The sequence below is a fragment of the Myxocyprinus asiaticus genome, chromosome 44 (assembly GCF_019703515.2).
Source record: "Myxocyprinus asiaticus isolate MX2 ecotype Aquarium Trade chromosome 44, UBuf_Myxa_2, whole genome shotgun sequence".
Classification (NCBI taxonomy): domain Eukaryota; kingdom Metazoa; phylum Chordata; class Actinopteri; order Cypriniformes; family Catostomidae; genus Myxocyprinus; species Myxocyprinus asiaticus.
Window position 1 is genome coordinate 21367282 of NC_059387.1, and position 25411 is coordinate 21392692.

Sequence of the window (25411 nt, forward strand, 5' to 3'; positions counted from 1 at the left end):
TTACACAACCGGAAATGTTGTTCTTTCTTTCAATAAAAGTTATATCTTTCAAGTGACATGGCTTCATTTAACACATTTCAAACAGTAAAGGGGGAGAGCAGGGGTAAAACACTTTTTTGCTTTTTTTTTCAGAAAAGGTTTAGCCTAAAGCTTTGACATTTCACCTCAAACATCTATGACATGTTAGTTGCCATTATCTGTGTCAAGTAAATATAAAAAACAATCGAGTCTGATAGAATTCAACTGTACACAATTAAATTATGAAAATGTTAAACCCATAACACCCAGACTACAACTGTAAGAGAAGTACAGTACGTGATAAAAGTAGCAATAATTCATAAAGCACTTTAATGCCAATGTGCAGTGTGTGATTAATGTGCGTATAGCTACTGTTAAACAATAAACATCTTTATGAAGATGTGCACAACACCATATTAAGCAGCAGACTTTATTTGCGACATTATAAGCAGTCATGTACAAGGCAGGTTAATGTGGAAAATACATTATTTTTAAATTATCATTCCAAAGACATGCTTGAAAACTGAGTCAAAGGTTCATTGGTTGCTCCCATGAGCCAATTATCCAATGGCATTTTTAAACTCAATTGTCAAATGGAGAAAGAAAAGCAACTGGCAAATAGGAAAAAAATCCAAAGTAAAATGAAAAAGAAAGCCAATGGCATGTGAATGAAGAAAAGCAATTGCCAAATGCTATTTTAATACGCAATTTAAAAGGTGCATTTAAAAATGACTTATTAATGTGCTATTTTATAGTTACATTTAATTGCATTTTAACATGTTAAATACACAATTTATTAATGCACAATTTAATTGTTAATTATAATTAGATTTTTAAACATGAATTAAATAAACACGTTTAAATGGGTCTATTTATTTGTCCATTTATAAATTGGTTTATTTATCCAAGTTTTTATTTTCAAATTCATAGATTGGTCATTTATTTCTTCATTCTTTTTATTCTGCACTCATGGGCTTCCATAATACTGCTAAAGTCCTGTTTGCTAGAGGGAAACATGCTGTTTAGCTTCATGTTCAGAGAATTTAGGGATGATTTTAGAGTTTTTCCCAAGCAGACAAATTTGTCCGAAGAGGTCTAATATCAAAGTAACTTCTCTGGTGAGTATGTGGGAGTAGCAGATGAGATTCTAAACTTGAAACATGTTCAGTGACTCTTTTTTAGTTGTAAAGCTGCGTAACTGTCAATCGATTGACCTAAATTTCACACAGCCCCTAATGGGGTATACAACCAACAAACATGACCAAGGCTGGGTTTTACGAGATGACAAATTATACTTAACACTTTTCTACAAGAGCGAGTTTGTTGATTAACATCATTAGGAATTAGATGGGGATTTCATCTTACCCTCATGGTGGTCCGAGAAGTGTCTAAAGTAATATGGACAAGGAATCACCACATGTTCCCCAACTTTGGCTGCTGGCCAGCAAGCAATCATATCCCACATCCCTTGGCAACCTACCAAAAGAATGTAGAACAAATATTTAATGCAACATCATCTTAGCTTTAGTATAAGAAAAAATAAAATTAAAAAACATTCAAATTTGAGAGTAAACTAGATGTGCATTTCAATATGAAAATACCAGTACTTGTAATGCAACAGTAGAATCGTGTTAAAGTTTTAGGTAAGCTTAGGTTTTAGGCTTTGGTTCTGCATAAAAGAAATGCAGCATCAGAGCTGTTGTCATGAATTTGCCATCGTTATGACACTCAGCATGCATCTTGTTTTCAGACGATGGTCTTAAAAGAAAAAGTTTACCCAAAAATGAAAATTCTCACATCATTTACTCATCCTCATGCCATCCCAGATGTGTATCTTTTTTTCTTCTGCTGAACAAAAACCAAGATTTTTAGAAGAATATCTCAGCTCTGTAGGTCCATTTTATGCAAGTGGCTTTCTCCATTTGACAGTAATGGTAGCCAGAAATTTGAAGCTCCAAATATCATATAAAGGCAGTATAAAAATAATCTATATGACTCCAGAGGTTAAATCCATGTCTTCAGAAAATATATGATAGGTATGGGTGAGAAACAGATCAATATTTAAGTCCTTTTTTACTACAAATCTCCACTTTCACATTCTTCGTGCTACTGGACAGGGAGGAGAATTTATGATAAAAAAGGCCTTAAAAATGTATCTGTTTCACACCCACATCGATCATATCATTCAGAAAACATGGGATTTATCCACTGGAGTCTTATGGATTATTTTTTATGATGCCTTTATGTCCTTTTGGAACATTAAAGTTCTGGCCATCATTCACTTGCATTGAATGGACCTACAGAGCTGAGATATTCCTCTTAAAATCTTTGTTTGTGTTCAGCAGAAGAAAGAAAGTCATACAAATATGGGATGGCATGAGGATGAGTAAATGATGTGATAATTTTCATTTTTGGGTGAAAAAACAAATCACAATTCAGTATGCAAATAGATGTAAGAAAGAAGACCAATAGCAATTCAATATGAAAATGTTATAGGGATGTCATCGTTGTCGGCTACATTTTGAATATTCAAATTCTTCTAAAATTTCATAAGAATCTTACATTTCTTAATACATTTTAAAATTAAAAATAGATTACACATATACAGCTGAACTTTTTCACAAAACAAAGATGGAATGGAGCCTGTACATTAAGTGGTTCAGGCTGAATTAGTTGCAGAAGTGTAATATTTAGGGTAAGGGGTTTAGAACAAACCCCAACCAAAATGTTTGAGATATATCCATACAGCACTGCCTTATAAGCAATGTAATAATATAGGCTACCAAGATCCATGCCTTAGATTACTAGGACAACTAGTAAATTATATATCACTGCATTTATTCTAGAGCAGGACTCTAAAACTCACACTTTCCTCATCCCTCAATTGGACACCTGAGAACACAATAAATCGAGACATGGTATCAGCTTATTGCTATACCCATAATATTTTGAATATTTACGATGCAACTCGTGTCCCCAGAATGCATCAGTCTGATTCATGAGACAATCCGAGCTGGCCCTTGACTGTGAATGTGGAGAACTGACAAATAGTTTATCTTATTTGTACTCCCCAAGCTACAGCGGAATGTTCCAGAGGTAACTGGCCTGTTTAAAAATCCACCTCATTCTGATACTTGGTCTTTAGGTATATGGATGTGGGGGTGGGTAAGCACACTGATTCTGGATATGTACTGTATATTAAATCATCACAGCACTGCAGGTTAAATTGAAATCTGATGATTGTATGAGTATCTACTGGAAGACTTCTAGGGTTAAATACATGGACTAGGGAACTAAAAAAGGTGAAAGGCAAAAGGAGAAGCCTTACTATTTTTCAATACATTTATATAATTATATATATACATTATACAATTGTAACGATTCAAGGATGGGAAAGGAGGAAGCTTGACAAATACGTAGACATTTATTTCTTAAACATAACATAAAACAACTTCACGTGCTGCTTCCCCGCAGACACGCCGAACACACACACAGCATCTCTCTCTCCCCGTCTGCCACGGTCTCCTTGCCTTAAATATTCCTGTCGCCCCTCACTGGAACGCAAGACCGGTGTGGCACACAGGTGGAACTCATTCACCACTTATCTTCCCGGTCTCGCTCTGCCCAGACGCCGCTCGGCCCCACCCTGCTCGCCACATACACCCATTGCCAAACTCAGGCCGGGGAATTCTCCGGGCTGTGACCTACTCCTACTTCTGGGAGTGGGGACAGAATGAGGGAGAGAATCGAGAGAGAGAAAAGAAAGCAGAGAGAGGAGAGAGAGAGGAGAGAGAGACAGGCTCGCCGGCCCGGACACGCTCAGCCACTCCTCAGACCCCTGGCGGACGACAGCCGCTCCTCCTTCCCCTGGTGGACGACAGCAATTCCTCCAGCTACTGGCGGACGGCAGCAGTGACTCCATCCCCTGGCGGATGGCAACGGCTCCTCCTCCTCCTGGCGGACTGCAGCGGCTCCTCCGCTTACCGGCGGATGGCAGCGGCGAGGACTCCACGACAGCGCATCCTTCCTCTTTCCCGGGTTTTGGCACCAGTGTAACAAAGTTCTTAAGATGGGCAAGGAGGAGGCGGGAACCAGCTGAACAGTCAACGTAAAACTTTAATAACAAATTGAACTCAAACATAACATAAACTGCAAAACAAACAAAGGCGCACACACACACAGATTTGTGTGTCTCTCTCTCTCTCTGTCTGCCGCTGTCTCCTCTCCTTAAATACTCCTGCCGTCCCTTACTGGAATGCGAGACCGGTGTGGCACACAGGTAGAACTCTTTCACCACTTATCTTCCCGGCCTCACTCTGCCCAGACGCCACTCGGCCCGCCCTGCCGCCACAACAATATTTCTAAACACACACTCAATGTTTATATCTGATCCCAAATACTTAATGTTTGCATACATCTGGTGATTGGTGGAGCTTGTGAAAAGCATCTGATTGTCTCCTGGTGTGGTGCTTAAGTCCACAAATTCAGATAAATGATTGCAAATGTAAAAATATGAAGGAAGTTTTCATATTTTCATATTTCCCCCATGATGCTGATAGAGGTCTAGGCCCTCCATCAATGACAGACTCAAATATGTTTGAGTTTAACAGGTTTGATGGACAAAACCCTTCCAAAGACATTGAGACATGGTTATATTACACACAGGGTGATAATTAAAATAATAATTGAAAAAATGTGTTTGAGTTGGTTAGATTTGCGATGGAAAGTAAAAAAAAAAAAGAAAAACACACACACAAACATGGCTCCAAATGCTTCTTTAGATTTAACGTAGAATCCTTCAGAGTTGACAGGATATTAACTTCTGGAAGGCAGAGTTTACATTACACAGTGTTGTTTTTCTGTCTCTCCTTAAAAATGAAATTATCTCTAGAGATCCAGTGGTTAAATGCTGAGGTAGACCGCTCCATCTTCAACTGACTGGCTAGTAGCTGGTATCAGTCCTGAGTGCAACACACAACCCTCCCCCTCTCTTCCGAAAACACTCAAAGTCCTACCGAATGTATATCAGCAGTGTGCTGATTTAGAATGTAAAAGATTGAAAAAAAAATGATTAGGATGATCAATAAATTATTAACATTTTACTGCCATTGCCTTGTTAATATGTAATCATGTAATCTATAAAAAAGTAACTGTAATCCAATTATAAGTATTTTAAAATGTAATTAATCCGATTACAAGTACTTTATTTTTGTAATATTATTATGTAATACAGATTACATGTAATCCATCATAGCACAGCACTGATCATGTATAGTGTTTAACACCAATAGTGCATGACACCAATTTACTTCCAAAAGATGGTTGCCTGTCCCATAATAAATCACCTATCAGTACCCCCATTAGTTACAGTTGTCCTCAAAAGTTTGCATACCCTGGCAGAAATTGTGAAATTTTGGCATTGATTTTGGAAATATGACTGATCATGTCTTTTACTTAAGGATAGTGATCATATGAAGCCATTTATTATCACATAGTTGTTTGGCTCCTTTTTAAATCATAATGATAACAGAAATCACCCAAATGGCCCTGATCAAAAGTTTACATTCCCTTGAATGTTTGGCCTTATTACAGACACACAAGGTGACACACACAGGTTTAAATGGCAATTAAAGGTTAATTTCCCACACCTGTGGCTTTTTAAATTGCAATTAGTGTCTGTGTATAAATAGTCAATAAGTTTGTTAGCTCTCACGTGAAGGCACTGAGCAGGCTAGATACTGAGCCATGGAGAGCAGAAAAGAACTGTCAAAAGACCTGCGTAACAAGGTAATGGAACTTTATAAAGATGGAAAAGGATATAAAAAGATATCCAAAGCCTTGAAAATACCAGTCAGTACTGTTCAATCACTTATGAAGAAGTGGAAAATTCAGGGATCTCTTGATACCAAGCCAAGGTCAGGTAGACCAAGAAAGATTTCAGCCACAACTGCCAGAAGAATTGTTCGGGATACAAAGATAAACCCACAGGTAACCTCAGGAGAAATACAGGCTGCTCCGGAAAAAGGCAGTGTGGTTGTTTCAAGGAGCACAATACAACGATACTCGAACAAAAATGAGCTGAATGGTTGAGTTGCCAGAAAGAAGTCTTTACTGTGGCAATGCCACAAAAAAGCCCGGTTACAATATGCCCAACAACACCTTAACACGCCTCACAGCTTCTGGCACACTGTAATTTGGAGTGATGAGACCAAAATAGAGCTTTATGGTCACAACCATAAGTGCTATGTTTGGAGAGGGGTCAACAAGGCCTATAGTGAAAAGAATACCATCCCCACTGTGAAGCATGGTGGTGGCTCACTGATGTTTTGGGGGTGTGTGAGCTCTAAAGGCATGGGGAATCTTGTGAGAATTGATGGCAAGATAAATGCAGCATTTTATCAGAAAATACTGGCAGACAATTTGCATTCTTCTGTACGAAAGCTGCGCATGGGATGCTCTTGGACTTTCCAGCATGACAATGACCCTAAGCACAAGACCAAGTTGACCCTCTAGTGGTTACAGCAGAAAAAGGTGTAGGTTCTGGAGTGGCCATCACAGTCTCCTGACCTTAATATCATCGAGCCACTCTGGGGAGATCTCAAACGTGCGGTTCATGCAATACGACCAAAGACTTTGCATGACCTGGAGGCATTTTGCCAAGACGAACGGACAGCTATACCACCTGCAAGAAATTGGGGCCTCATAGACAACTATTACAAAAGACTGCACGCTGTCATTGATTCTAAAGGGGGCAATACACAGTATCAAGAACTAAAGGTATGCAGACTTTTGAACAGGGGTCATTTCATTTTTTTTTTTTTTTTATGATTGTCCATTCTGGTATAACCTTTAGTTGAATATGAATCCCATAAGAAATAAAAGAAATGTGTTTTGCCTGCTCACTCATGTTTTCTTTAAAAATGGTACATATATTACCAATTCTCCAAGGTTATGCAAACTTTTGAGCACAACTGTACCTACAGATAGGTTGTGGGTTGAAGACATTCTTTGGACAAACATAAACCTATCCAGTTGTAGATGTAGGATTCTGATCATCTGACCACCTTATTTCCAGATTCTGTTTTTTCTTGCATCAGTGTATATGTCTCTTTGCTCTGGCCTAAAGTTATCGAATGCCACCTCTGTCATAAATTCCAGCTTTCTGAGCTCACGGTGTACAATCTGTGTTGAGACTTCCAATGCAATTCAATATCATTTTTAAGTGTGTATTTTTGTGATATTTTGGTAAAAGTCTGTCTATCTCTGTTGATGTCCTCTATCCTCAGAGTTTATGAAAAAGCATTCTGATGAGATGTAGAACCCTGCTACAAAGACCACTATAGCTGGTCTCTATGTTGTATTTTGGATACTGGTCCCCAGTGTAGACTAAAATTTTCATGCTGACCAGTATTATTAATCATTATTAGCATTCATAATAATTTAGTAGCATTATTGATCATTTGTATTACATTATTAAATGTATGTCTTTATGTTATGTTGTGCATGTCTAAAGCCTGGTGCAAGTCAAGCTTGCATATGTAAGCATTTTATAGGTTGCATATGTGCTTTTACATCATGTGTCTTGTATGCATTCCTACAGCCATGTGTAAGCCTTATATAGGTTGTCTGTGTAAGCTTTATATAGGTTGTATATGAGTTGAGTGTGTTGTTCCCTATCTGTCACTCACTCGACGTTGGTGTTGATGTAGTGACACTAGGGGTCACTCTTGGGAGCCCGAGACACCTCTGGTCTTTGATAAAAGGCCAATGAAAATTTGCGAGTGGTATTTGCATGCCACTCCCCCGAACATACGGGTATAAAAGGAGCTGGTATGCAACCACTCATTCAGATTTTCTCTTCGGAGCCGAACGGTCATGCTCATTGAGCTGAATACTACTGTTCATTCACCTCTGCTGGATCTGACGGCGCATTTCAGCGGCTTCTCCCCCCTCTGCACTGGTGCACTGCAGAGAACGCCCCTGGGCGCTTCGGCAGAAAAACTAGAGAGTATATTTTCTGAAAGAGCATTTTTCCCCTCTAAAAGAGAATATATTTCTCTAAAAGAGCACACACACGGAACGTCTTTTTAAAGACGCGTCTTTTTAAAGATGCTTTTCCGATTGTGTGTTATTCCTGGTTGTGCTCGTTATCTCTCGCCTTCTAATGGTCACGATCACTGTCTTTCGTGTCTTGGCACTGCTCAAGCGGAGACAGTGTTCGTGGATGGTCATGTTCTAATTACGAGAATATGTCCATGGCAACGTTGCGGTCGCGGCTCGCCTTCGTAAGAAAGCGAGCCACCCCAGAGGCTCCCGCCTTGGTCCTTTTACCCACAGGTTTGAGGCCAGCGTGTCTAGCACTGGGGGCATTTTGGGGACCCCAATGGGACCGCCTCTGCCGGGTATCCCCCTGCGGACCTCCCATTCCCCAGCACGCTCGTCTGCCCCGATCGGGCTTCCGGGTGAGTCCGCCGGCTCGTGTCATGGCGAGTTCGACCTCTTATTCGGAGCCCGCAAAAGTGATGAGCTCTCGAGGGCAGCATCAGAGAGCGGGCTCGTCCAGTCGGAAGACTCAGCTGGGCTTCTCCCTTCGGGATCGATCGCCCAGTCACAGGCTGACGCGGAGATGATGACATGCTTTCCCGGGCAGCCGCGAGCGTCGGTTAGAGTGGATTCACCGCTCTTCCCTGAACCCTCACGGCTCGGTGATTGGTTCCTGGGCTCGCGGCGCTGCTCAAAGCCACGCCCCGCCCCCGTTCCTTTCTTCCCGGAAGTGCATGAAGAGCTGACAAGGTCGCGGGAGGCACTTTTTACTGCCCGGTCACGATCTTTTCAGCTTCCCCGCTCTCACTACCCTCGATGGTGGGGCAGCCAAGGGTTATTCGGCAATCCCCCAGTGGATAAAGGCGCTCGTGGTGCACCTATGCCCGTAGAGCGCCGCCACCTGGCGCGGGTGCCCAAAGCCCCCGTCCAAGGCCTGTAGGTTTACGTCGTCTCTGACGGCCAAGGCCTACGGTGCCGCTGGACAAGCCGCCTCCGCCCTGCACGCCATGGCTCTCCTGCAAGACCGCCAAGGTGCTAAAGGAACTGCACGAGGGTAGTTCCGCCCCGGGATTGATGCAGGAACTGCGCTCGGCGACCGACCTCGCTCTCCGAGTGACGGAGGTCACGGCGCGGTCTCTCGGGCAGACGATGGCCACACTAGTGGTCCAGGAGCGCCACCTTTGGCTCAACCTGGTCGAGATGGGTGAGGCCGACAAGACACGATTCCTTGCTGCCCCCATTTCCCAGGCGGGCCTATTCGGTGACACCGTCGAGGACTTTGCCCAGCAGTTCTCGATGGTAGAGCAGTAGATGGATGCTAGCCGGCATATCCTGCCCCGGCACGGCTTAAGATCCCACACCCCATCTACTCATCGCCAAGGGTGTCCCCCTGCGGTGACTGCACCGGCTCCGCCGCAGCCCGCCCCTTCGGCCCGGCCCCGGCGTGGAGCCCACCGCTGGAAGCAGACGCCACCCGTGAAAGGCTTCAAAGCGCCCTTGAGACGGGCGACCCAGGGACAACGAAACCCGCTGCTCTGGAGCTGGTAAGCAGATCTTCATCTTTTTGTTACCTTTTGCATTTAATTGCGCTGCATGTCCAAGTGGCTGCAGTACTCAAGAGCTAAGCAAGAGTGGTTTCCTTGTTCCCTGGGTCACGTATCCAGTGTGTACGGCTGGCATCACGACCACCGTCCACCACTCCATTTGGCAGGTTGGCGCTCCAGCGGTGGTCTCCCACCCTGAGCGCCCAGCTGTGGCACAAATTCGCCGCCGATGTGACAGTTTCCACGGGTCACGAGGACAGGCCTCTTCCTCCCCCATCCCAGGCTGTTCTGGGGGTGGTCACAAGGAGCCAGGTAAGTGCTTCGATGTCCTCGGACTCAGAACGGCCATGACGTGGTGTGGCACCTCGAGCTCCGCCCCGCCGCGAGGCCCCACCTGCCGGTACATCCGATGGCGTTGTCCCTTTGGTCCCCCTTGCGCGGAACTTGGACACATGGCTTGCGCCTTCCAATCCGTCACGAGGGCTGGTCCGGACTGTCTGACTCGGCTGCGCGATTCACTTCGCCAGGTGCCCGCCCAGGTTCAGCGGTGTCCACTTCACCTTGGTGAAAGACGAAAACGCTGCTACCTTGCGCGGAGATCGCTACCCTCCTACGGAAGGACGCGATAGAACCTGTCCCTCCAGCCGAGATGAAGAAAGGGTTTTACAGCCCCTACTTCATTGTCCCGAAAAAATGCGGTGGGTTGCGGCCAATCTTGGACCTGCGAGTACTGAACCGGGCTTTACACAGACTCCCGTTCAAGATGCTGACGCAAAGACGCATTCTATCGAGTGTCCGGAATCAAGATTGGTTCGCGGCAGTGGACCCGAAGGATGCGTACTTTCACGTCTCGATCCTTCCTCGACACAGACCCTTCCTGCGGTTCGCGTTCGAGGGTCAGGCGTATCAGTACAAGTCCTCCCTTTCGGTCTGTCCCTGTCTTTACGAAGATCGCAGAGGCTGCCCTTGCCCCTTTAAGGGAGGTGGGCATTCGCATTCTCAACTATCTCGACGACTGGCTAATCTTAGCTCACTCTCGAGATGTGTTGTGCACACACAGGGACCTGGTGCTCTCACACCTCAGCCGACTAGGGCTTCGGGTCAACTGGGAAAAGAGCAAGCTCCTCCCGGTTCAGAGCATCTCTTTTCTTGGTTTGGAGTTGGTCTCAGTCTCCTTGACGGCGTGCCTTACGAACGAGCGTGCCCAGTTGGTGCTGGCCTGTTTGAAGGCGTTCAAACAGAAAACAGCGATTCCACTGAAACTTTTTCAGAGGCTCCTGGGGCATATGGCATCCTCGGCGGTGGCCACCCCGCTCGGGTTGATGCATATGAGGCCGCTTCAGCACTGGCTCCAGACTCGAGTCCCGAGACGGGCATGGTGCCACGGGACACCGCGTGGCCGTTACGTCGGTCTGTCACCGTCTTTTCAGCCCTTGGGCCGACCTCTCGTTTCTACGAGCAGGTGTTCCCCTAGAACTGGTCTCCAGGCGCGTCGTGGTCACGACAGACATCTCCAAAACGGGCTGGGGCGCTGTTTGCGATGGGCACGCAGCCGCCAGCCTCTGGACGTGTCTGCGGCTGCGTTGGCACATCAACTGCCTCGAGTTACTGGCAATTCTGCTCGCCCTGCGGAGGTTCCGGCCGTTGATCCAGGGCAAGCACGTGCTAGTTCGGACGGACAGCACGGCAGCGGTAGCATATGTCAACCACCAAGGCGGTCTGCACTCCTGCTGTATGTCACAACTCGCCCACCGTCTCCTCCAACGGAGTCAGCAGCACCTCAAGTCGCTGCGAGCCACTCACATCCCGGGCAACCTCAACACTACGGCAGACGCGCCGTCACAACAGGTTACCCTCAAGGGAGAGTGGAGACTCCACCTTCAGGTGGTCCCAGCTGATTTGGAGTCGATTCGACAGGCACAGGTACACCTGTTCGCCTCCCAAGAATCCTCCCCACTGCCCGCCTCGGCATAGACGCGCTGGCACACAGCTGGTCCCCTGGCATTCGCAAATATGCGTTTTCCCCCAGTGAGCCTGCTTGCACAGACCCTGTGCAAGGTCAGGGAGGACGAGGAGAAGGTCGTCCTGGTAAGCACCCTACTGGCCCGCACAGACGTGGTGCTCGGACCTCACTCTCCTCGCGACAGCTCCCCCCGGGCAAATTCCCCTGAGGAAGGACCTTCTTTCTCAGGGAAGGGGCACCATCCGGCACCCACGCCCAGACCTCTGGAATCTCCATGTCTGGCCCCTGGACGGGACGTGGAAGACCTAAGCTGTCTCCCACCTGCGATGGTAGACACGTTCACTCAGGCTAGGGCTCCCTCTATGAGGCGCCTGTATGCCTTTAAGTGGCGTCTGTTCGCTAAGTGGTGTTCTTCCCGTCGGGAAGAACCCAGAGATGCGCAGTCAGATCAGGGCTTTCCTTCCTACAAGATAGGTTGGAAGGGAGGCTGTCCCCTTCCACCTTGAAGGTGTACATTGCTGCCATAGCAGCACACCATGACGCAGTCGACAGTAAGGCCTTAGGGAAGTAGGATCTGATCATCAGGTTCCTAAGAGGCGCCAGGAGGCTGAATCCCTCCAGGCCGCACCTCGTTCCCTCATCGGACCTCTGTAGTTCTTCAGGGTCTACAGAGAGCCCCCTTTGAGCTTTGCAGTCAGCCGAGCTTAAGGCACTCTCCTTGAAGACTACCCTCCTGACTGCGCTCACTTCCATCAAGAGGGTAGGTAACCTGCAAGCGTTCTCTGTCAGCGAAACGTGCCTGGAGTTCGGTCCGGGCTATTCTCACGTGATCCTGAGACCCCCGACCGGGCTATGTGCCCAAGGTTCCCACCACTCCTTTTAGGGACCAGGTGGTGAACCTGCAAGCGCTGCCCCAGGAGGAGGCAGACCCAGCCCTGTCGTTGCTGTGTCCGGTGCACGCTTTACGCATCTATTTGGATCACACGCAGAGCTTTAGAATCTCTGAGCAGCTCTTTGTCTGCTTTGGTACACAACGGAAAGGAAGCGCTGTCTCCAAGCAGAGGATCGCCCACTGGCTCATTGACGCCATAACTATGGCATATCTCGCCCAAAACATGCCGCCCCCCATAGGACTACGAGCCCATTCTACCCGTGGTGTAGCGGCTTCTTGGGCCCTGGCTAGAGGTGCCTCTCTAACAGACATTTGCAGAGCAGCGGGCTGGGCAACACCCAACACCTTTGCAAGGTTCTACAACCTCTGGGTGGAACCGGTTTCATCCCAGGTAGTGGCACGCAACACAAGCGGATAAGCCCGGGATAGCCGGCTGGGTGTATCGCTTGCACATAGCGCCTTCCACCTCCTTTTGAGCTGAAGACGTGCGCTGTTAATTCCCAGTAGTGTTCACAAAAGTTGTTCCCTGGTTGACTTCCTCCAAGCCCTGTGGCAGTCGAGTTTTCGGAGAGACTCGCTGCCGGCCCAGTATAAGCGCTAACTAAGAGCCCGGTTCTGGGGTAGGTGCTCCGCATGTGGCGGTTCCCTGTAAGGCTAACCCCATGAGATCTATATCTTCCGCTAATTAATTCCCTGCTGGCAAACTGCGTCTTCCTTGGGCAGAGCCCCTCTGCCCCAGTCTCCATGCTGTAGTAACTCCTCCCCCCATTGGGCAGGATCTACCTTGAAGGCTCTCCACATGGTTGGAAAGACCATGTGATGTATTCTTCCACTTAAATACCCCCCCCTCTCTTGGGGTGAGGTGTGGTCTCCGCGGTGTCCTCCCCTTGGGAGGGACACCCCCCGACTAGACCTGGCGGCCCAGTCGGATATTCCCCCTTCTTTTTTAGGGAGTGGAAAAAGAGAAGGGGGAAAGAGGCCACGACTGGGTTAAGCCTGTCTCTATCTTTGGGTAGTCGACTTGTCCCAAAAAGGGCCGTTCGACACTCATAATTGTGTTGGGGGAGGTTACGTGTCGACCTGGTGTGCTGGCTATGAGGCACACAGCAAGTCTGCCCACTGCACACTGCCAGTTCACATAACACCGTTCAGCCTTGTGGCGTTTTGTATAGGGACCCCTAGTGTCACTACATCGACACCAGCGTCGAGTGAGTGACAGATAGGGAATGTCATGGTTACTGGTGTAACCTCCGTTCCCTGATGGAGGGAACAAGACGTTGGTCCCTCCTGCCACAACGCTGAACTACCCGCTGAAATGGCCGGACCTTATATCGGCTCCTCAGCGTAAAACCTGAATGAGTGGTTGCATACCAGCTCCTTTTATACCCGTATGTTCGGGGGAGTGGCATGCAAACACCACTCGCCAATTTTCATTGGCCTTTTATCAAAGACCAGAGGTGTCTCGGGCTCCCAAGAGTGACCCCTAGTGTCACTACATCGACACCAACGTCTCGTTCCCTCCATCAGGGAATGGAGGTTACACCAGTAACCATGACGTTTTCCATTATGAGTGATGGGGAAGTTATTTTAAACTGCTATGTTATGCTTAAATACATCCTGCAAATGTACTCCTTCAGAGAAATACTGCTCTTCAGAAAAGACTGCTCTACAGAGAAAGATGAGAAAGACCAAGCGAGACTAAGAAAGATGAGGAAGGAGAAAAGAGAAAGATGGGAAAAGCAGGGAAAACCATAGCATAACATCATTATAACTGAATTTGCCTTTCTCTCCTATGTCTGTCAACAAAAATAATTAATACATTTGTTATTACTTGGCAAGTAACTGGTGTTTGGCTCCAATATGTCACAACGGGGAAACAGACATAAATGTAAAGTCTTCACCAGCATGGGATGCTGATGTGCAGGTGTCTCCACCAGGCTGCTTAATTAGCTTAACCAGCAAGACTACCATTCTAAACCACATTCACCAGCAAAGTTTAAGCTGATTGACCAGTGTTACCAGGTAAGTTTTTTTCTGGTGAACAGCAAGGCTGTACTGGACCAGCACTGACCAGCATAAAATATTCTGGGAACAAAACATGAATGCTTGCACGTTATTATATATTTTTTTCTACATTACACCAATAAATTTAGCTGGGTTTCATTTCAACTATTTTATATGCATTTTGAAATTGTGCATAAGAAATCCTGAATGAAAATGCTTGATATTAAAATTTGCTTAAAATTTTATGCGCTAGGCAGAAGTGGATTTGGAATGGAGTTTCACATTAGTTAAAATGGGCATTGAGGTGATGGAAACAGTAATGTTTTGCAAAACGATGGCGTGTTTTGACCATTTGTGCATGTGTTATGAGTGTGTGTTTCGAGCACAGGTACTCTCTATGAGGCTTTAACTTCAAACAGTTGCATGAAATGCTTGTGGGCATAACAGCCCCTTTCATTCATACCACTTTCTCCATGATGGGGGTCTGACTTTTACAGCTGCCTTCCACTTTCCACTTTATTTCATGCCTGATTGCCAATGCATGTTTTCGACATGAAGAATGAGTCAGCCATGTATAACCTTCTTCATACCTCAAAGGATCTTCCGAATGATCCTTGATTTCCATGCACAGTGCACTGGCTCTTAGAACCACTGCTGAAAATCCAAAATAATCAGCATGGCTGTTGAATCTTAGTGTTTTGTCAGAATGCTTGAGGACCTATCAAAATGTGCCTGATGCATTCTCATTGATGAATATGTTGATAATCAGTATTAGACAACAGTCAGACTTTTTGTATTGTTCCATGTAACTTCTGTATTATATTATCAGATCATTACCAAAACAAATTCTGTTCTACACAAACAAATTCGAGTTATATGTAAATACATCTGCCAAAGGCTTTGCTTATGGTCCTGTTGCAGCACTGACATAATGTCTCAGTGATCTGCAGCTATTTCTGCTTTTCCCCATCAATGCAAAATTGTTTGTTGTCTGTGAAAATAGCAAGTAGCAAAGTTATTTTGTGTGAAAATCACCTGATGTGACGTTTCTTGCTGTTTTATTCTCGCATCTCTCTCTTGCCAGCACAATCTCATTTACCACATCACACACCTGAACAGCACCAACCTGTTAAAAGAGATAGAGAAAGAGAGAGAGAGAGAGAGAGAGAGAGAGAGAGAGAAAGAAAGAGAAAGAGTCAGTTGTTCCGCTTCAGCTCAGCCTTCAAAGCATCCATCTTTTTCGTCTCAGTGATTCACAAAGATATTATTCTCAGTAATATATGGTCTATTATTTTAAGGTGTCAGATTTTATCCTGTAAGGCTTTCATTTCATATGCATATTTATGGATTGGAACCTAGCCTCATGGGGGCTTATTTTGGCTAAATATTATAGCAAAGATCTACTGAGAATTACATCATGCAGTGCTTCAAAAATTCACAAACTCAAACACTACATATCGAATTTTGGTAACAATTTACATTAAGGTTCCATTTGTTCACATTAGTTAAAAACATTAGTTAACATGAACTAACAATGAACAATTGTTTAACAGCATATATTAATATTTGTTAATGTTAGTTAAAACATATTACTAAAACATTTATAAAAATCAAAAGTTGTATTTGTTAACATTAGTTAATGCACTAAATAACATATACTAACAATGAACAACTGCATTTTCATTAACTAGTATATGAAAATTCTCTCATCATTTACTCACCCTTATGCTTTCCCAGATGTGTATGACTTTCTTTCATCTGCTGAACTCAAATGAAGATTTTTTTTTTAGAAGAATTACTCAGTTCTTTTGGTCCATTAAATGCAAGTGAATGGGTGCCAACATTTTGAAGCTGTTTCTCACCCACACTTATCATATAGTATGGATTAAAACACTGGTGTCATATGAATTACTTTATGATGCCTTTATGTGCTTTTTGGAGCATCAACATTTTGGCACCCATTCACTTGCATTGTATGGACCTGCAGAGCTGAAATATTCTTCTAAAAATCATTATTTGTGTTCTGCAGAAGAAAGAAAATCAAACACATCTGGGATGGCATGAAGGTGAGTACATTATGTGAGAATTATAATTTTTGGGTGAACTATCCCTTTAACAAATATTAATAATGCTGTAAAAAAATACAATGTTAATTGTTTGTTCATGATACCTAATGCATTAACTAATGTTAACAAATTGAACCTTATTGTAATTGTTACATTTTTTTTTTTGCCTTATACACAAATAGTTATGTCTTCATTTATCTAATGAAAACTAAATGAAGATGTAATGAAATAAAAACTAACATGCTTTGAAAAATGTATCTAAACTAAAATACATTTTCAAGACTGCAAAACTAAATAAAATCAAATATAATGTCCATAAATTAACAATAGTTTTAGTTTTTGATACTCAGTGTACTACAAAAACCTTTATAACCCACCTTTATTATTAAAGAGCACCTATTATGGTTTTTCAAATATTACCTTTCATGTAGTGTGTTATATAGCTGTTTGTGATAGTCTGCAAAGTTTCAAAAAATCAAAGTGCATGACAAATGGAGTTATTGACTCCCAAAAGAAAGAACCAATTCTGAACACCTGAAATGAGTCGTTAGTAATTCCAGACTTACTTCCTGTACTAACCAACATAATTTGGTAAAAAAAAAAAACACCTCTGGTCTTCATTGGCTGCTCACGAACAGCTTTGAACCGCCCTCAAACACTACACTAAGCGGTAGACCAATCACAACAGACTGGGACATCTGACCAATCAGAGCAGAATAGGCTCTCTGAAAGGAGGAGTTTAGAATGAATCCTTTAGAATGGATCATTGAACGAGTTGTTTTTGACACTGGGAAAAAAGGTAATGCTGCAATTTAAATTATGAGCAAATTAAAGTGTTTTTTGACCTTGGATGCATGTAAATCTATTGTATGAGACCTTTAAAACAAAATTAGGCACGTTTGAAAACCATAATAACTTTTTCGATATTAAAATACATTCTCCTATCCCAGCTTACTATGCAGAGACAACTATTGGCAAACCATTCATAGACTGATTTCCTCAAAAACAGTAAAAACTGTGTCTCAATAGCGCAATAAAATTGCTCTGTCTGAGAGGCCCGTCCAGCCTGACACAACAACACTGGCTCAGTCCTTGGCATGAGTTTAGAGTGGAACAATCTGTTTGTTTAATCAATGGCAGAAGGGTATGGGTTTGAAAAACGTCATGGTTACTGGTGTAACCTCCATTCCCTGATGGAGGGAACGAGACGTTGGTGTCGATGTAGTGACACTAGGGGTCACTCTTGGGAGCCCGAGACACCTCTGGTCTTTGATAAAAGGCCAATGAAAATTGGCGAGTGGTGTTTGCATGCCACTCCCCCGAACATACAGGTATAAAAGGAGCTGGTATGCAACCACTCATTCAGGTTTTACGCTGAGGAGCCGATATAAGGTCCGGCCATTTCAGCGGGTAGTTCAGCGTTGTGGCAGGAGGGACCAACGTCTCGTTCCCTCCATCAGGGAATGGAGGTTACACCAGTAACCATGACGTTCCCTATCTGTCACTCACTCGACGTTGGTGTCGATGTAGTGACACTAGGGGTCCCTATACAAAACGCCACAAGGCTGAATGGTGTTACGTGAACTGGCAGTGTGCGGTGGGCAGACTTGCTGTGTGCCTCATAGCCAGCACACCAGGTCGACACGTAACCTACCCAACACAGTTATGAGTGTCGAAAGGCCCTTTTTGGGGACAAGTCGACTACCCAAAGACAGAGACAGGCTTAACCCAGTCGTGGCCTCTTTCCCCCTTTTCTTTTTCCACTCCCTAAAAAAGAAGGGGGATTATCCGACTGGGCCGCCAGGTCTAGTCGGGGGGTGTCCCTCCCAAGGGGAGGACACCACGGAGACCACACCTCGCCCCAAGAGAGGGGGGGATATTTAAGTGGAAGAATACATCACATGGTCTTTCCAACCATGTGGAGAGCCTTCAAGGTAGATCCTGCCAAATGGGGGGAGGAGTTACTACAACATGGAGACTGGGGCAGAGGGGCTCTGCCCAAGGAAGATGCAGTTTGCCAGCAGGGAATGAATTAGCGGAAGATATAGATCGCATGGGGTTAGCCTTACAGGGAACCGCCACATGCGGAGCACCTACCCCAGAACTGGGCTCTTAGTTAGCGCGTGTACTGGGCCGGCAGCGAGTCTCTCCGAAGACTCGACTGCCACAGGGCTCGGAGGAAGTCAACCAGGGAACAACTTTTGTGAACACTACTGGGAATTAACAGCGCACGTCTTCAGCTCAAAAGGAGGTGGAAGGCGCTATGTGCAAGCGATACACCCGGCCGGCTATCCCGGGCTTATCCGCTTGTGTTGCGTTCCACTACCTGGGACGAAACCGGTTCCACCCAGAGGTTGTAGAACCTTGCAAAGGTGTTGGGTGTTGCCCAGCCCGCTGCTCTGCAAATGTCTGTTAGAGAGGCACCTCTGGCCAGGGCCCAAGAAGCCGCTACACCACAGGTAGAATGGGCTCGTAGCCCGCCTCGTAGGCGGCATGTTTTGGGCGAGATATGCCATAGTTATGGCGTCAATGAGCCAGTGGGCGATCCTCTGCTTGGAGACAGCGCTTCCTTTCCGTTGTGCACCAAAGCAGACAAAGAGCTGCTCAGATATCCTAAAGCTCTGCGTGTGATCCAAATAGATGCGTAAAGCATGCACCAGACACAGCAACGACAGGGCTGGGTCTGCCTCCTCCTGGGGCAGAGCTTGCAGGTTCACCACCTGGTCCCTAAAAGGAGTGGTGGGAACCTTGGGCACATAGCCCGGTCGGGGTCTAAGGATCACGTGAGAATAGCCCGGACCGAATTCCAGGCACGTTTCGCTGACAGAGAACGCTTGCAGGTTACCTACCCTCTTGATGGAAGTGAGCGCAGTCAGGAGGGTAGTCTTCAAGGAGAGTGCCTTAAGCTCGGCTGACTGCAAAGGTCAAAGGGGGCTCTCTGTAGACCCTGAAGAACTAAAGAGGTCCGATGAGGGAACGAGGTGCGGCCTGGAGGGATTCAGCCTCCTGGCGCCTCTTAGGAACCTGATGATCAGATCATGCTTCCCTAAGGACTTACCGTCGACTGTGTCGTGGTGTGCTGCTATGGCAGCAATGTACACCTTCAAGGTGGAAGGGGACAGCCTCCCTTCCAACCTCTCTTGCAGGAAGGAAAGCACTGATCTGACTGCGCATCTCTGGGGGTCTTCCCGACGGGAAGAACACCATTTAGCGAACACACGCCACTTAAAGGCATACAGGCGCCTCATAGAGGGAGCCCTAGCCTGAGTGAACGTGTCTACCATCGCAGGTGGGAGACAGCTTAGGTCTTCCGCATCCCATCCAGGGGCCAGACATGGAGATTCCAGAGGTCTGGGCGTGGGTGCCGGATGGTGCCCCTTCCCTGAGAAAGAAGGTCCTTCCTCAGGGGAATTTGCCCGGGGGGAGCTGTCGCGAGGAGCGTGAGGTCCGAGCACCACGTCTGGGCGGGCCAGTAGGGTGCTTACCAGGATGACCTTCTCCTCGTCCTCCCTGACCTTGCACAGGGTCTGTGCAAGCAGGCTCACTGGGGGAAAACGCATATTTGCGAATGCCAGGGGACCAGCTGTGTGCCAGCGCATCTATGCCGAGGAAGGCCTCGGTCAGGGCATACCAGAGCGGGCAGTGGGGAGGATTCTTGGGAGGCGAACAGGTGCACCTGTGCCTGTCGAATCGACTCCAAATCAGCTGGACAACCATCGTCCGCCCGAGAGACCGCGCCGTGACCTCCGTCACTCGGAGAGCGAGGTCGGTCGCCGACCGCAATTCCTGCATCAATCCCGGGGCGGAACTACCCTCGTACAGTTCCTTTAGCACCTTGGCGGACTTGCAGGAGAGCCATGGCATGCAGGGTGGAGGCGGCTTGTCCAGCGGCACCGTAAGTCTTGGACGTCAGAAACGACATAAACCTACAGGCCTTGGACGGGGGCTTTGGGCACCCGCGCCAGGTGGTGGCGCTCTGCAGGCATGCAGTGCACCGCGAGCGCCTTTATCCACCAGGGGATTGCCGAATAACCCTTGGCCACCCCACCATCGAAGGTAGTAAGAGCGGGGAAGCTGAAAGGATCGGGACCGGGCAGTAAAACGTGCCTCCCGCGACCTTGTCAGCTATTCATGCACTTCCGGGAAGAAAGGAACGGGGCGGGGCGTGACTTTGAGCGGCGCCGCGAGCCCAGGAACCAATCACCAAGCCGCGAGGGTTCAGGGAAGAGCGGTGAAATCCACTCTAACCGACGCTCGTGGCTGCCCAGGAAAGCATGTCGTCATCTCCATGTCAGCCTGTGACTGGGCGATCGACCCCGAAGGGAGGAGCCCAGCTGAGGCTTCCGACTGGACGAGCCCGCTCTCCGATGCTGCGCTCGAGAGCTCATCTCTTTCGCGGGCTCCGAATAAGAGGTCGAACTCGCCGTGAGACGAGCCGGCGGACTCACCCGGAAGCCCGATCGGGGCAGACGAGCGTGCTGGGGAATGGGAGGTCCGCGGGGGATACCTGGCGGAGGCGGTCCCATTGGGGTCCCCAAATCGCCCCCAGTGCTAGCCGCGCTGGCCTCAAACCCGTGGGTAAAAGGACCGAGGCGGGAGCCTTGACCGCAACGTTGCCATGGACATATTCTCGCAATGAGAACATGACCATCCATGAATGCTGTCTCAGCGTGAGCAGTGCCCAGACACGAAAGACAGTGATCGTGACCGTTAGAAGGCGAGAGATAACGAGCACAACCAGGAATAACACACAATCGGAAAAACATCTTTAAAAAGACGCGTCTTTAAAATACGTTCCATGTGTGCGCTCTTTTAGAGAAATATATACTCTTTTAGAGGGGAAAAATGCTCTTTCAGAAAATATACTCTCTAGTTTTTCTGCCGAAGCACCCAGGGGCGTTCTCTGCAGTGCACCAGTGCAGAGGAGGGAGAAGCCGCTGAAATGCGCCGTCAGATCCAGCAGAGGTGAATGAACAGTAGTATTCAGCTCAGTGAGCATGACCGTTCGGCTCCGAAGAGAAAATCTGAATGAGTGGTTGCATACCAGCTCCTTTAATACCCATATGTTCGGGGGAGTGGCATGCAAATACCACTCGCCAATTTTCATTGGCCTTTTATCAAAGACCAGAGGTGTCTCGGGCTCCCAAGAGTGAACCCTAGTGTCACTACATCGACACCAACGGCGAGTGAGTGACAGATAGGGAACCTTATTGAAAACAATGTTTTCTTTCACTAAATAATGATAACACTTGACAGCCTTGAGAAATTTAACACTAGCAAACATATAAAAAATAATAGGGATGTCCCGGTACCGATACTGGTATCACACTAATGCACTTGTTTTTGTGCTCATATACCAAAAACTGATACCATCTGATGTACAAATGTCATTATGTAAACATTCAGTGCACAAATTAATATCACATTATGTCCTTGTGTGATTATTAAACCGCAAAGGCTGTGATTTAATGAGGTAAATATATAGTTTGCATGTGCTGCGCACATCAAATGTGAGTGCTTGTTAATATGTGGAGCCGGTGTTGTGCCTCATACCTTTTAGAGCTCCTTGGATCATACACAGAAAACACCATAATGAGTATTGCACACACTATTTAAATCAGATGCTTGTGAGCAGAGTGCTAATTCACTTTTTAGCACGAGGCACATCCAGACTACATATTTTTTGATTAAACAGCAGCCTTTTGTGGTTTAATAATCACATTAGGTCACATAGCAACCTTCAGAATTGAGAAGCTACTGTCAAAAACACACCAAAACAGAAAGGGCTTCACTCCAAAGTAAAAGCTTAGAAAATAAAAGCTCAATTTAAATAAATAAATAAAAAAAAAAAAGATTTAATCACTACTACTGGAAATGTATTACCACTGTATAGCTGTGTAATATTCACTGTAATACTACTACTACTACTACAAATAATAATAATAATAATAATAATAATAATAAATCTATAGTAATTCTATTATATTTAAGCAATATCTCACATCTGTGATGCCCTGTTATTCAACACTTTATTAAAAAAAAAAAAAAAAAAAAAACTCCAATGTTGTATTTTGGACTGTGGTATGATATTCTGTATAAAAGCACTTCATTTGAGTAAAAAAATTCAATATTTATGTTGAAAATGATTGTTCAATTTTCATTTTATTAAAGTTTTAATTAATTAATTAATTTAGACACCATTTTGATGTATTGATATGGAATTCAGAAAAACAAAACGTGATATCAGCGAGTACCGAAAATGAAGTATCAGTCCTCGGGATATCTAAATATAGTCAAAAACTACACTAAAACTAATAGAAAACACTGAAAAAGTAACAGTCACAGAGTAAAAACTGAACTGAATAGAAAGGACCAATTAAAAAATAAATAATAATAATTTAAATAAATGAAAACTAAATTAAAAAAATAATAATAACACTGTGCTGTTTACTATTCTTACAAACTGACATACCAACGTCTGCCTGTGCGCAAGTGGCACACGGACAAAAGAGTGCAATTGGAGTGTGGAGATGATATGATCCCTGAAAGGCAGAGAAGAGCATGGGGCCAGTGAGTAATATTCAGATTGCTCACTGATGTCCACTGCTGATGACAAATTCATGCTGACAGTCAGTGGCAGACAGCATGCAGGTCAATAAGAACGTGAAAGTCCAACGAACAGCTTGAGAAGGTCAATGAAGACATGGTGCTGAGGAAGAGAGGTATAATGGACAGGGCGAACTGAATCCCTCTAGTGTTGATTTATCTGTCTGTATTTGTGTGTGTTTTTGCACTGGTCTTTGGGTTTGCACGCAATTGTTTTTATTTGTTGGCTGAAGTCTGATTGTCTGAGCGTGCGCCTATATGGCAGGTGTGTTGGCCTGCACTCGCCTGTTTGTGTGTGTGTGTGTGTGTATCTGAGCTGGGTGTGTACAGGTGTGCCAGAGCATTTAAATGAGAGTTAGGGAGAAAGAGAGAAAGAGTTACAGGAGTCAGAGAGTGGAACAAAAGCCCTTCTACAAGTGTTTTATGGTGTGGAAAATAAGCCCATCAAAGATGGCCGCAGCACAGTTTCAAGGCCCTGCATACTCACAGAGAAGTTCTTCTTCGATTTTCGATCAGAGCCAAAAAAAAGATTGAAACAGCTGAGCAATGGTATACTGTTTGTGAACATTCAGACACTGGCCACAACACTGGGGGAGGCGTTTAGAGGAGCATTTAAATGTGAAGCATAAGACTACATGTAAAAAACTAATGTGACATTAAAATGTGTTATTAATGACTTCATGTATCATGTAGAATTCACACAAGATCAGCAAAAGAAGCCCTTTTAACTACTCAATGATGATTTAAAGTAACATCTGCAGTAGATAATGTTTAATGTTTACCTTTTGCATTCATGGCGCTAATGTGCTAACATGCTATACATGGCCATAATATGCACCTGTCACACTCTGTTTTTGTAATTTATGATGACACTGATACTACTGCAAAAATGGGTGTATAAAAGAGTGTTAATGGTCAGAAAACATGCAGTACATAATAGTGCCCGACCGATATTATCGGCCGATATTAGCCTTTCACAGATATATCAGTATCGGCATATATGTTTTCCGATAAAAGCAGATATGAAAACCTTTTTTAGAATATATAATCCAGAAAACAATGCTTGGGGGGATTTAGCATTGGTGTCATAACGTTGTTTGTCCAGCATAGCGCGCTCCGACTCCATTGTTTACAGAGCTGAACTGACAGTGGTTCTGCAGACAGTGCAGAGTTAAGCGGTGTCTTCATGGTAAATTGCTAACTAGTTTGTGAAATACATACTGAAAAGTTCATAAACAATAACCCCATCATTTTCCCTTTTCAATATAACTAATATAACATTAACCCTGTCCCTGACAACCATGTCACTCATGTTTATCACATCTGTTTGCTATGTTAGCCAGCTATAGTTTGTCAGTGCAGTCAGTAACGTAGCAGATTGAAAGATAAGCATCAGAGCATCTTTTTCAGCTCAGCAGACAACGGTGTGGTTGTGGATTTTGTCTGTTGAGTGTTGATTTCACACTACGTTGTTATCTAGTTGGTGAGACACAATGCTGGAAAGTAAATAAACAATGTCCGTCTTTTACTCTCTGTGACAACGAGCTTATAGCTAATTAGCTGACCACGTAGCTACTTTCATACCTTGTCAGCTGAGTGGAAGCTAATGTGTAAACATGTATTCACCAAACCGTTTTTTTCAGGATTCACAGTTTGGTACTCCCTTCAACCAAACAATTCCAGTCACTGCATTTACAAAATGTCATATTTTAAAGTCTGGTTTTCCACCGTTGAAAGTTTACCTGAAATTGTATAGCAGAATACGGTAACACCGCTGCCGCTGTTTATCTCTTGACTTGGCAGGTGTAAATGCTTCTTTTTTTACAACCTGCCCCTAATTGACTGGCAGTATTAAAATAGCCAGCATTTGACTGATACTAAACAGTACTACTGATGTTTATTTAGCTATTTATTTTATTTTTATTTATTCTTTATTTAAATGCTCAGCCATTGACTGATACTAAATAGTACTGATGTTTATTTAGCTATTTATTTTATTTTAATGTATTCTTTATTTAAATGGTCAGCCATTGACCGATACTAAACAGTACTGATGTTTATTTAGCTATTTATTTTATTTTAATTTATTCTTTATTTAAATGGTCAGCCATTGACTGATACTAAACATACAGTACTGATTTTTATTTAGCTATCATTTTAATGTATTCTTTATTTAAATGGTCAGCAACTGACTGATACTGAACATACCGTACTGATGTTTATTTAGCTGTTTATTGTATTTTTATTTATTCTTTATTTTCTCAGAGTTCATTTC

The 25411-nt window shown here is 44.9% G+C and overlaps 1 protein-coding gene across 1 annotated transcript in view; it reads right to left on the reverse strand.

Moving 5' to 3' along the window:
• vipr1b (vasoactive intestinal peptide receptor 1b) overlaps positions 1–25411 on the reverse strand; it is a 140021-nt gene that overhangs the window by 76175 nt on the left and 38435 nt on the right. Inside the window, exons 2-3 of the mRNA XM_051687777.1 lie at positions 15500–15590; positions 1384–1494 (exon numbers count right to left, since the gene is read on the reverse strand). Of these exons, the coding sequence (XP_051543737.1) occupies positions 1384–1494; positions 15500–15590 (202 nt within the window). The remainder of the gene's footprint in view (positions 1–1383; positions 1495–15499; positions 15591–25411) is intronic.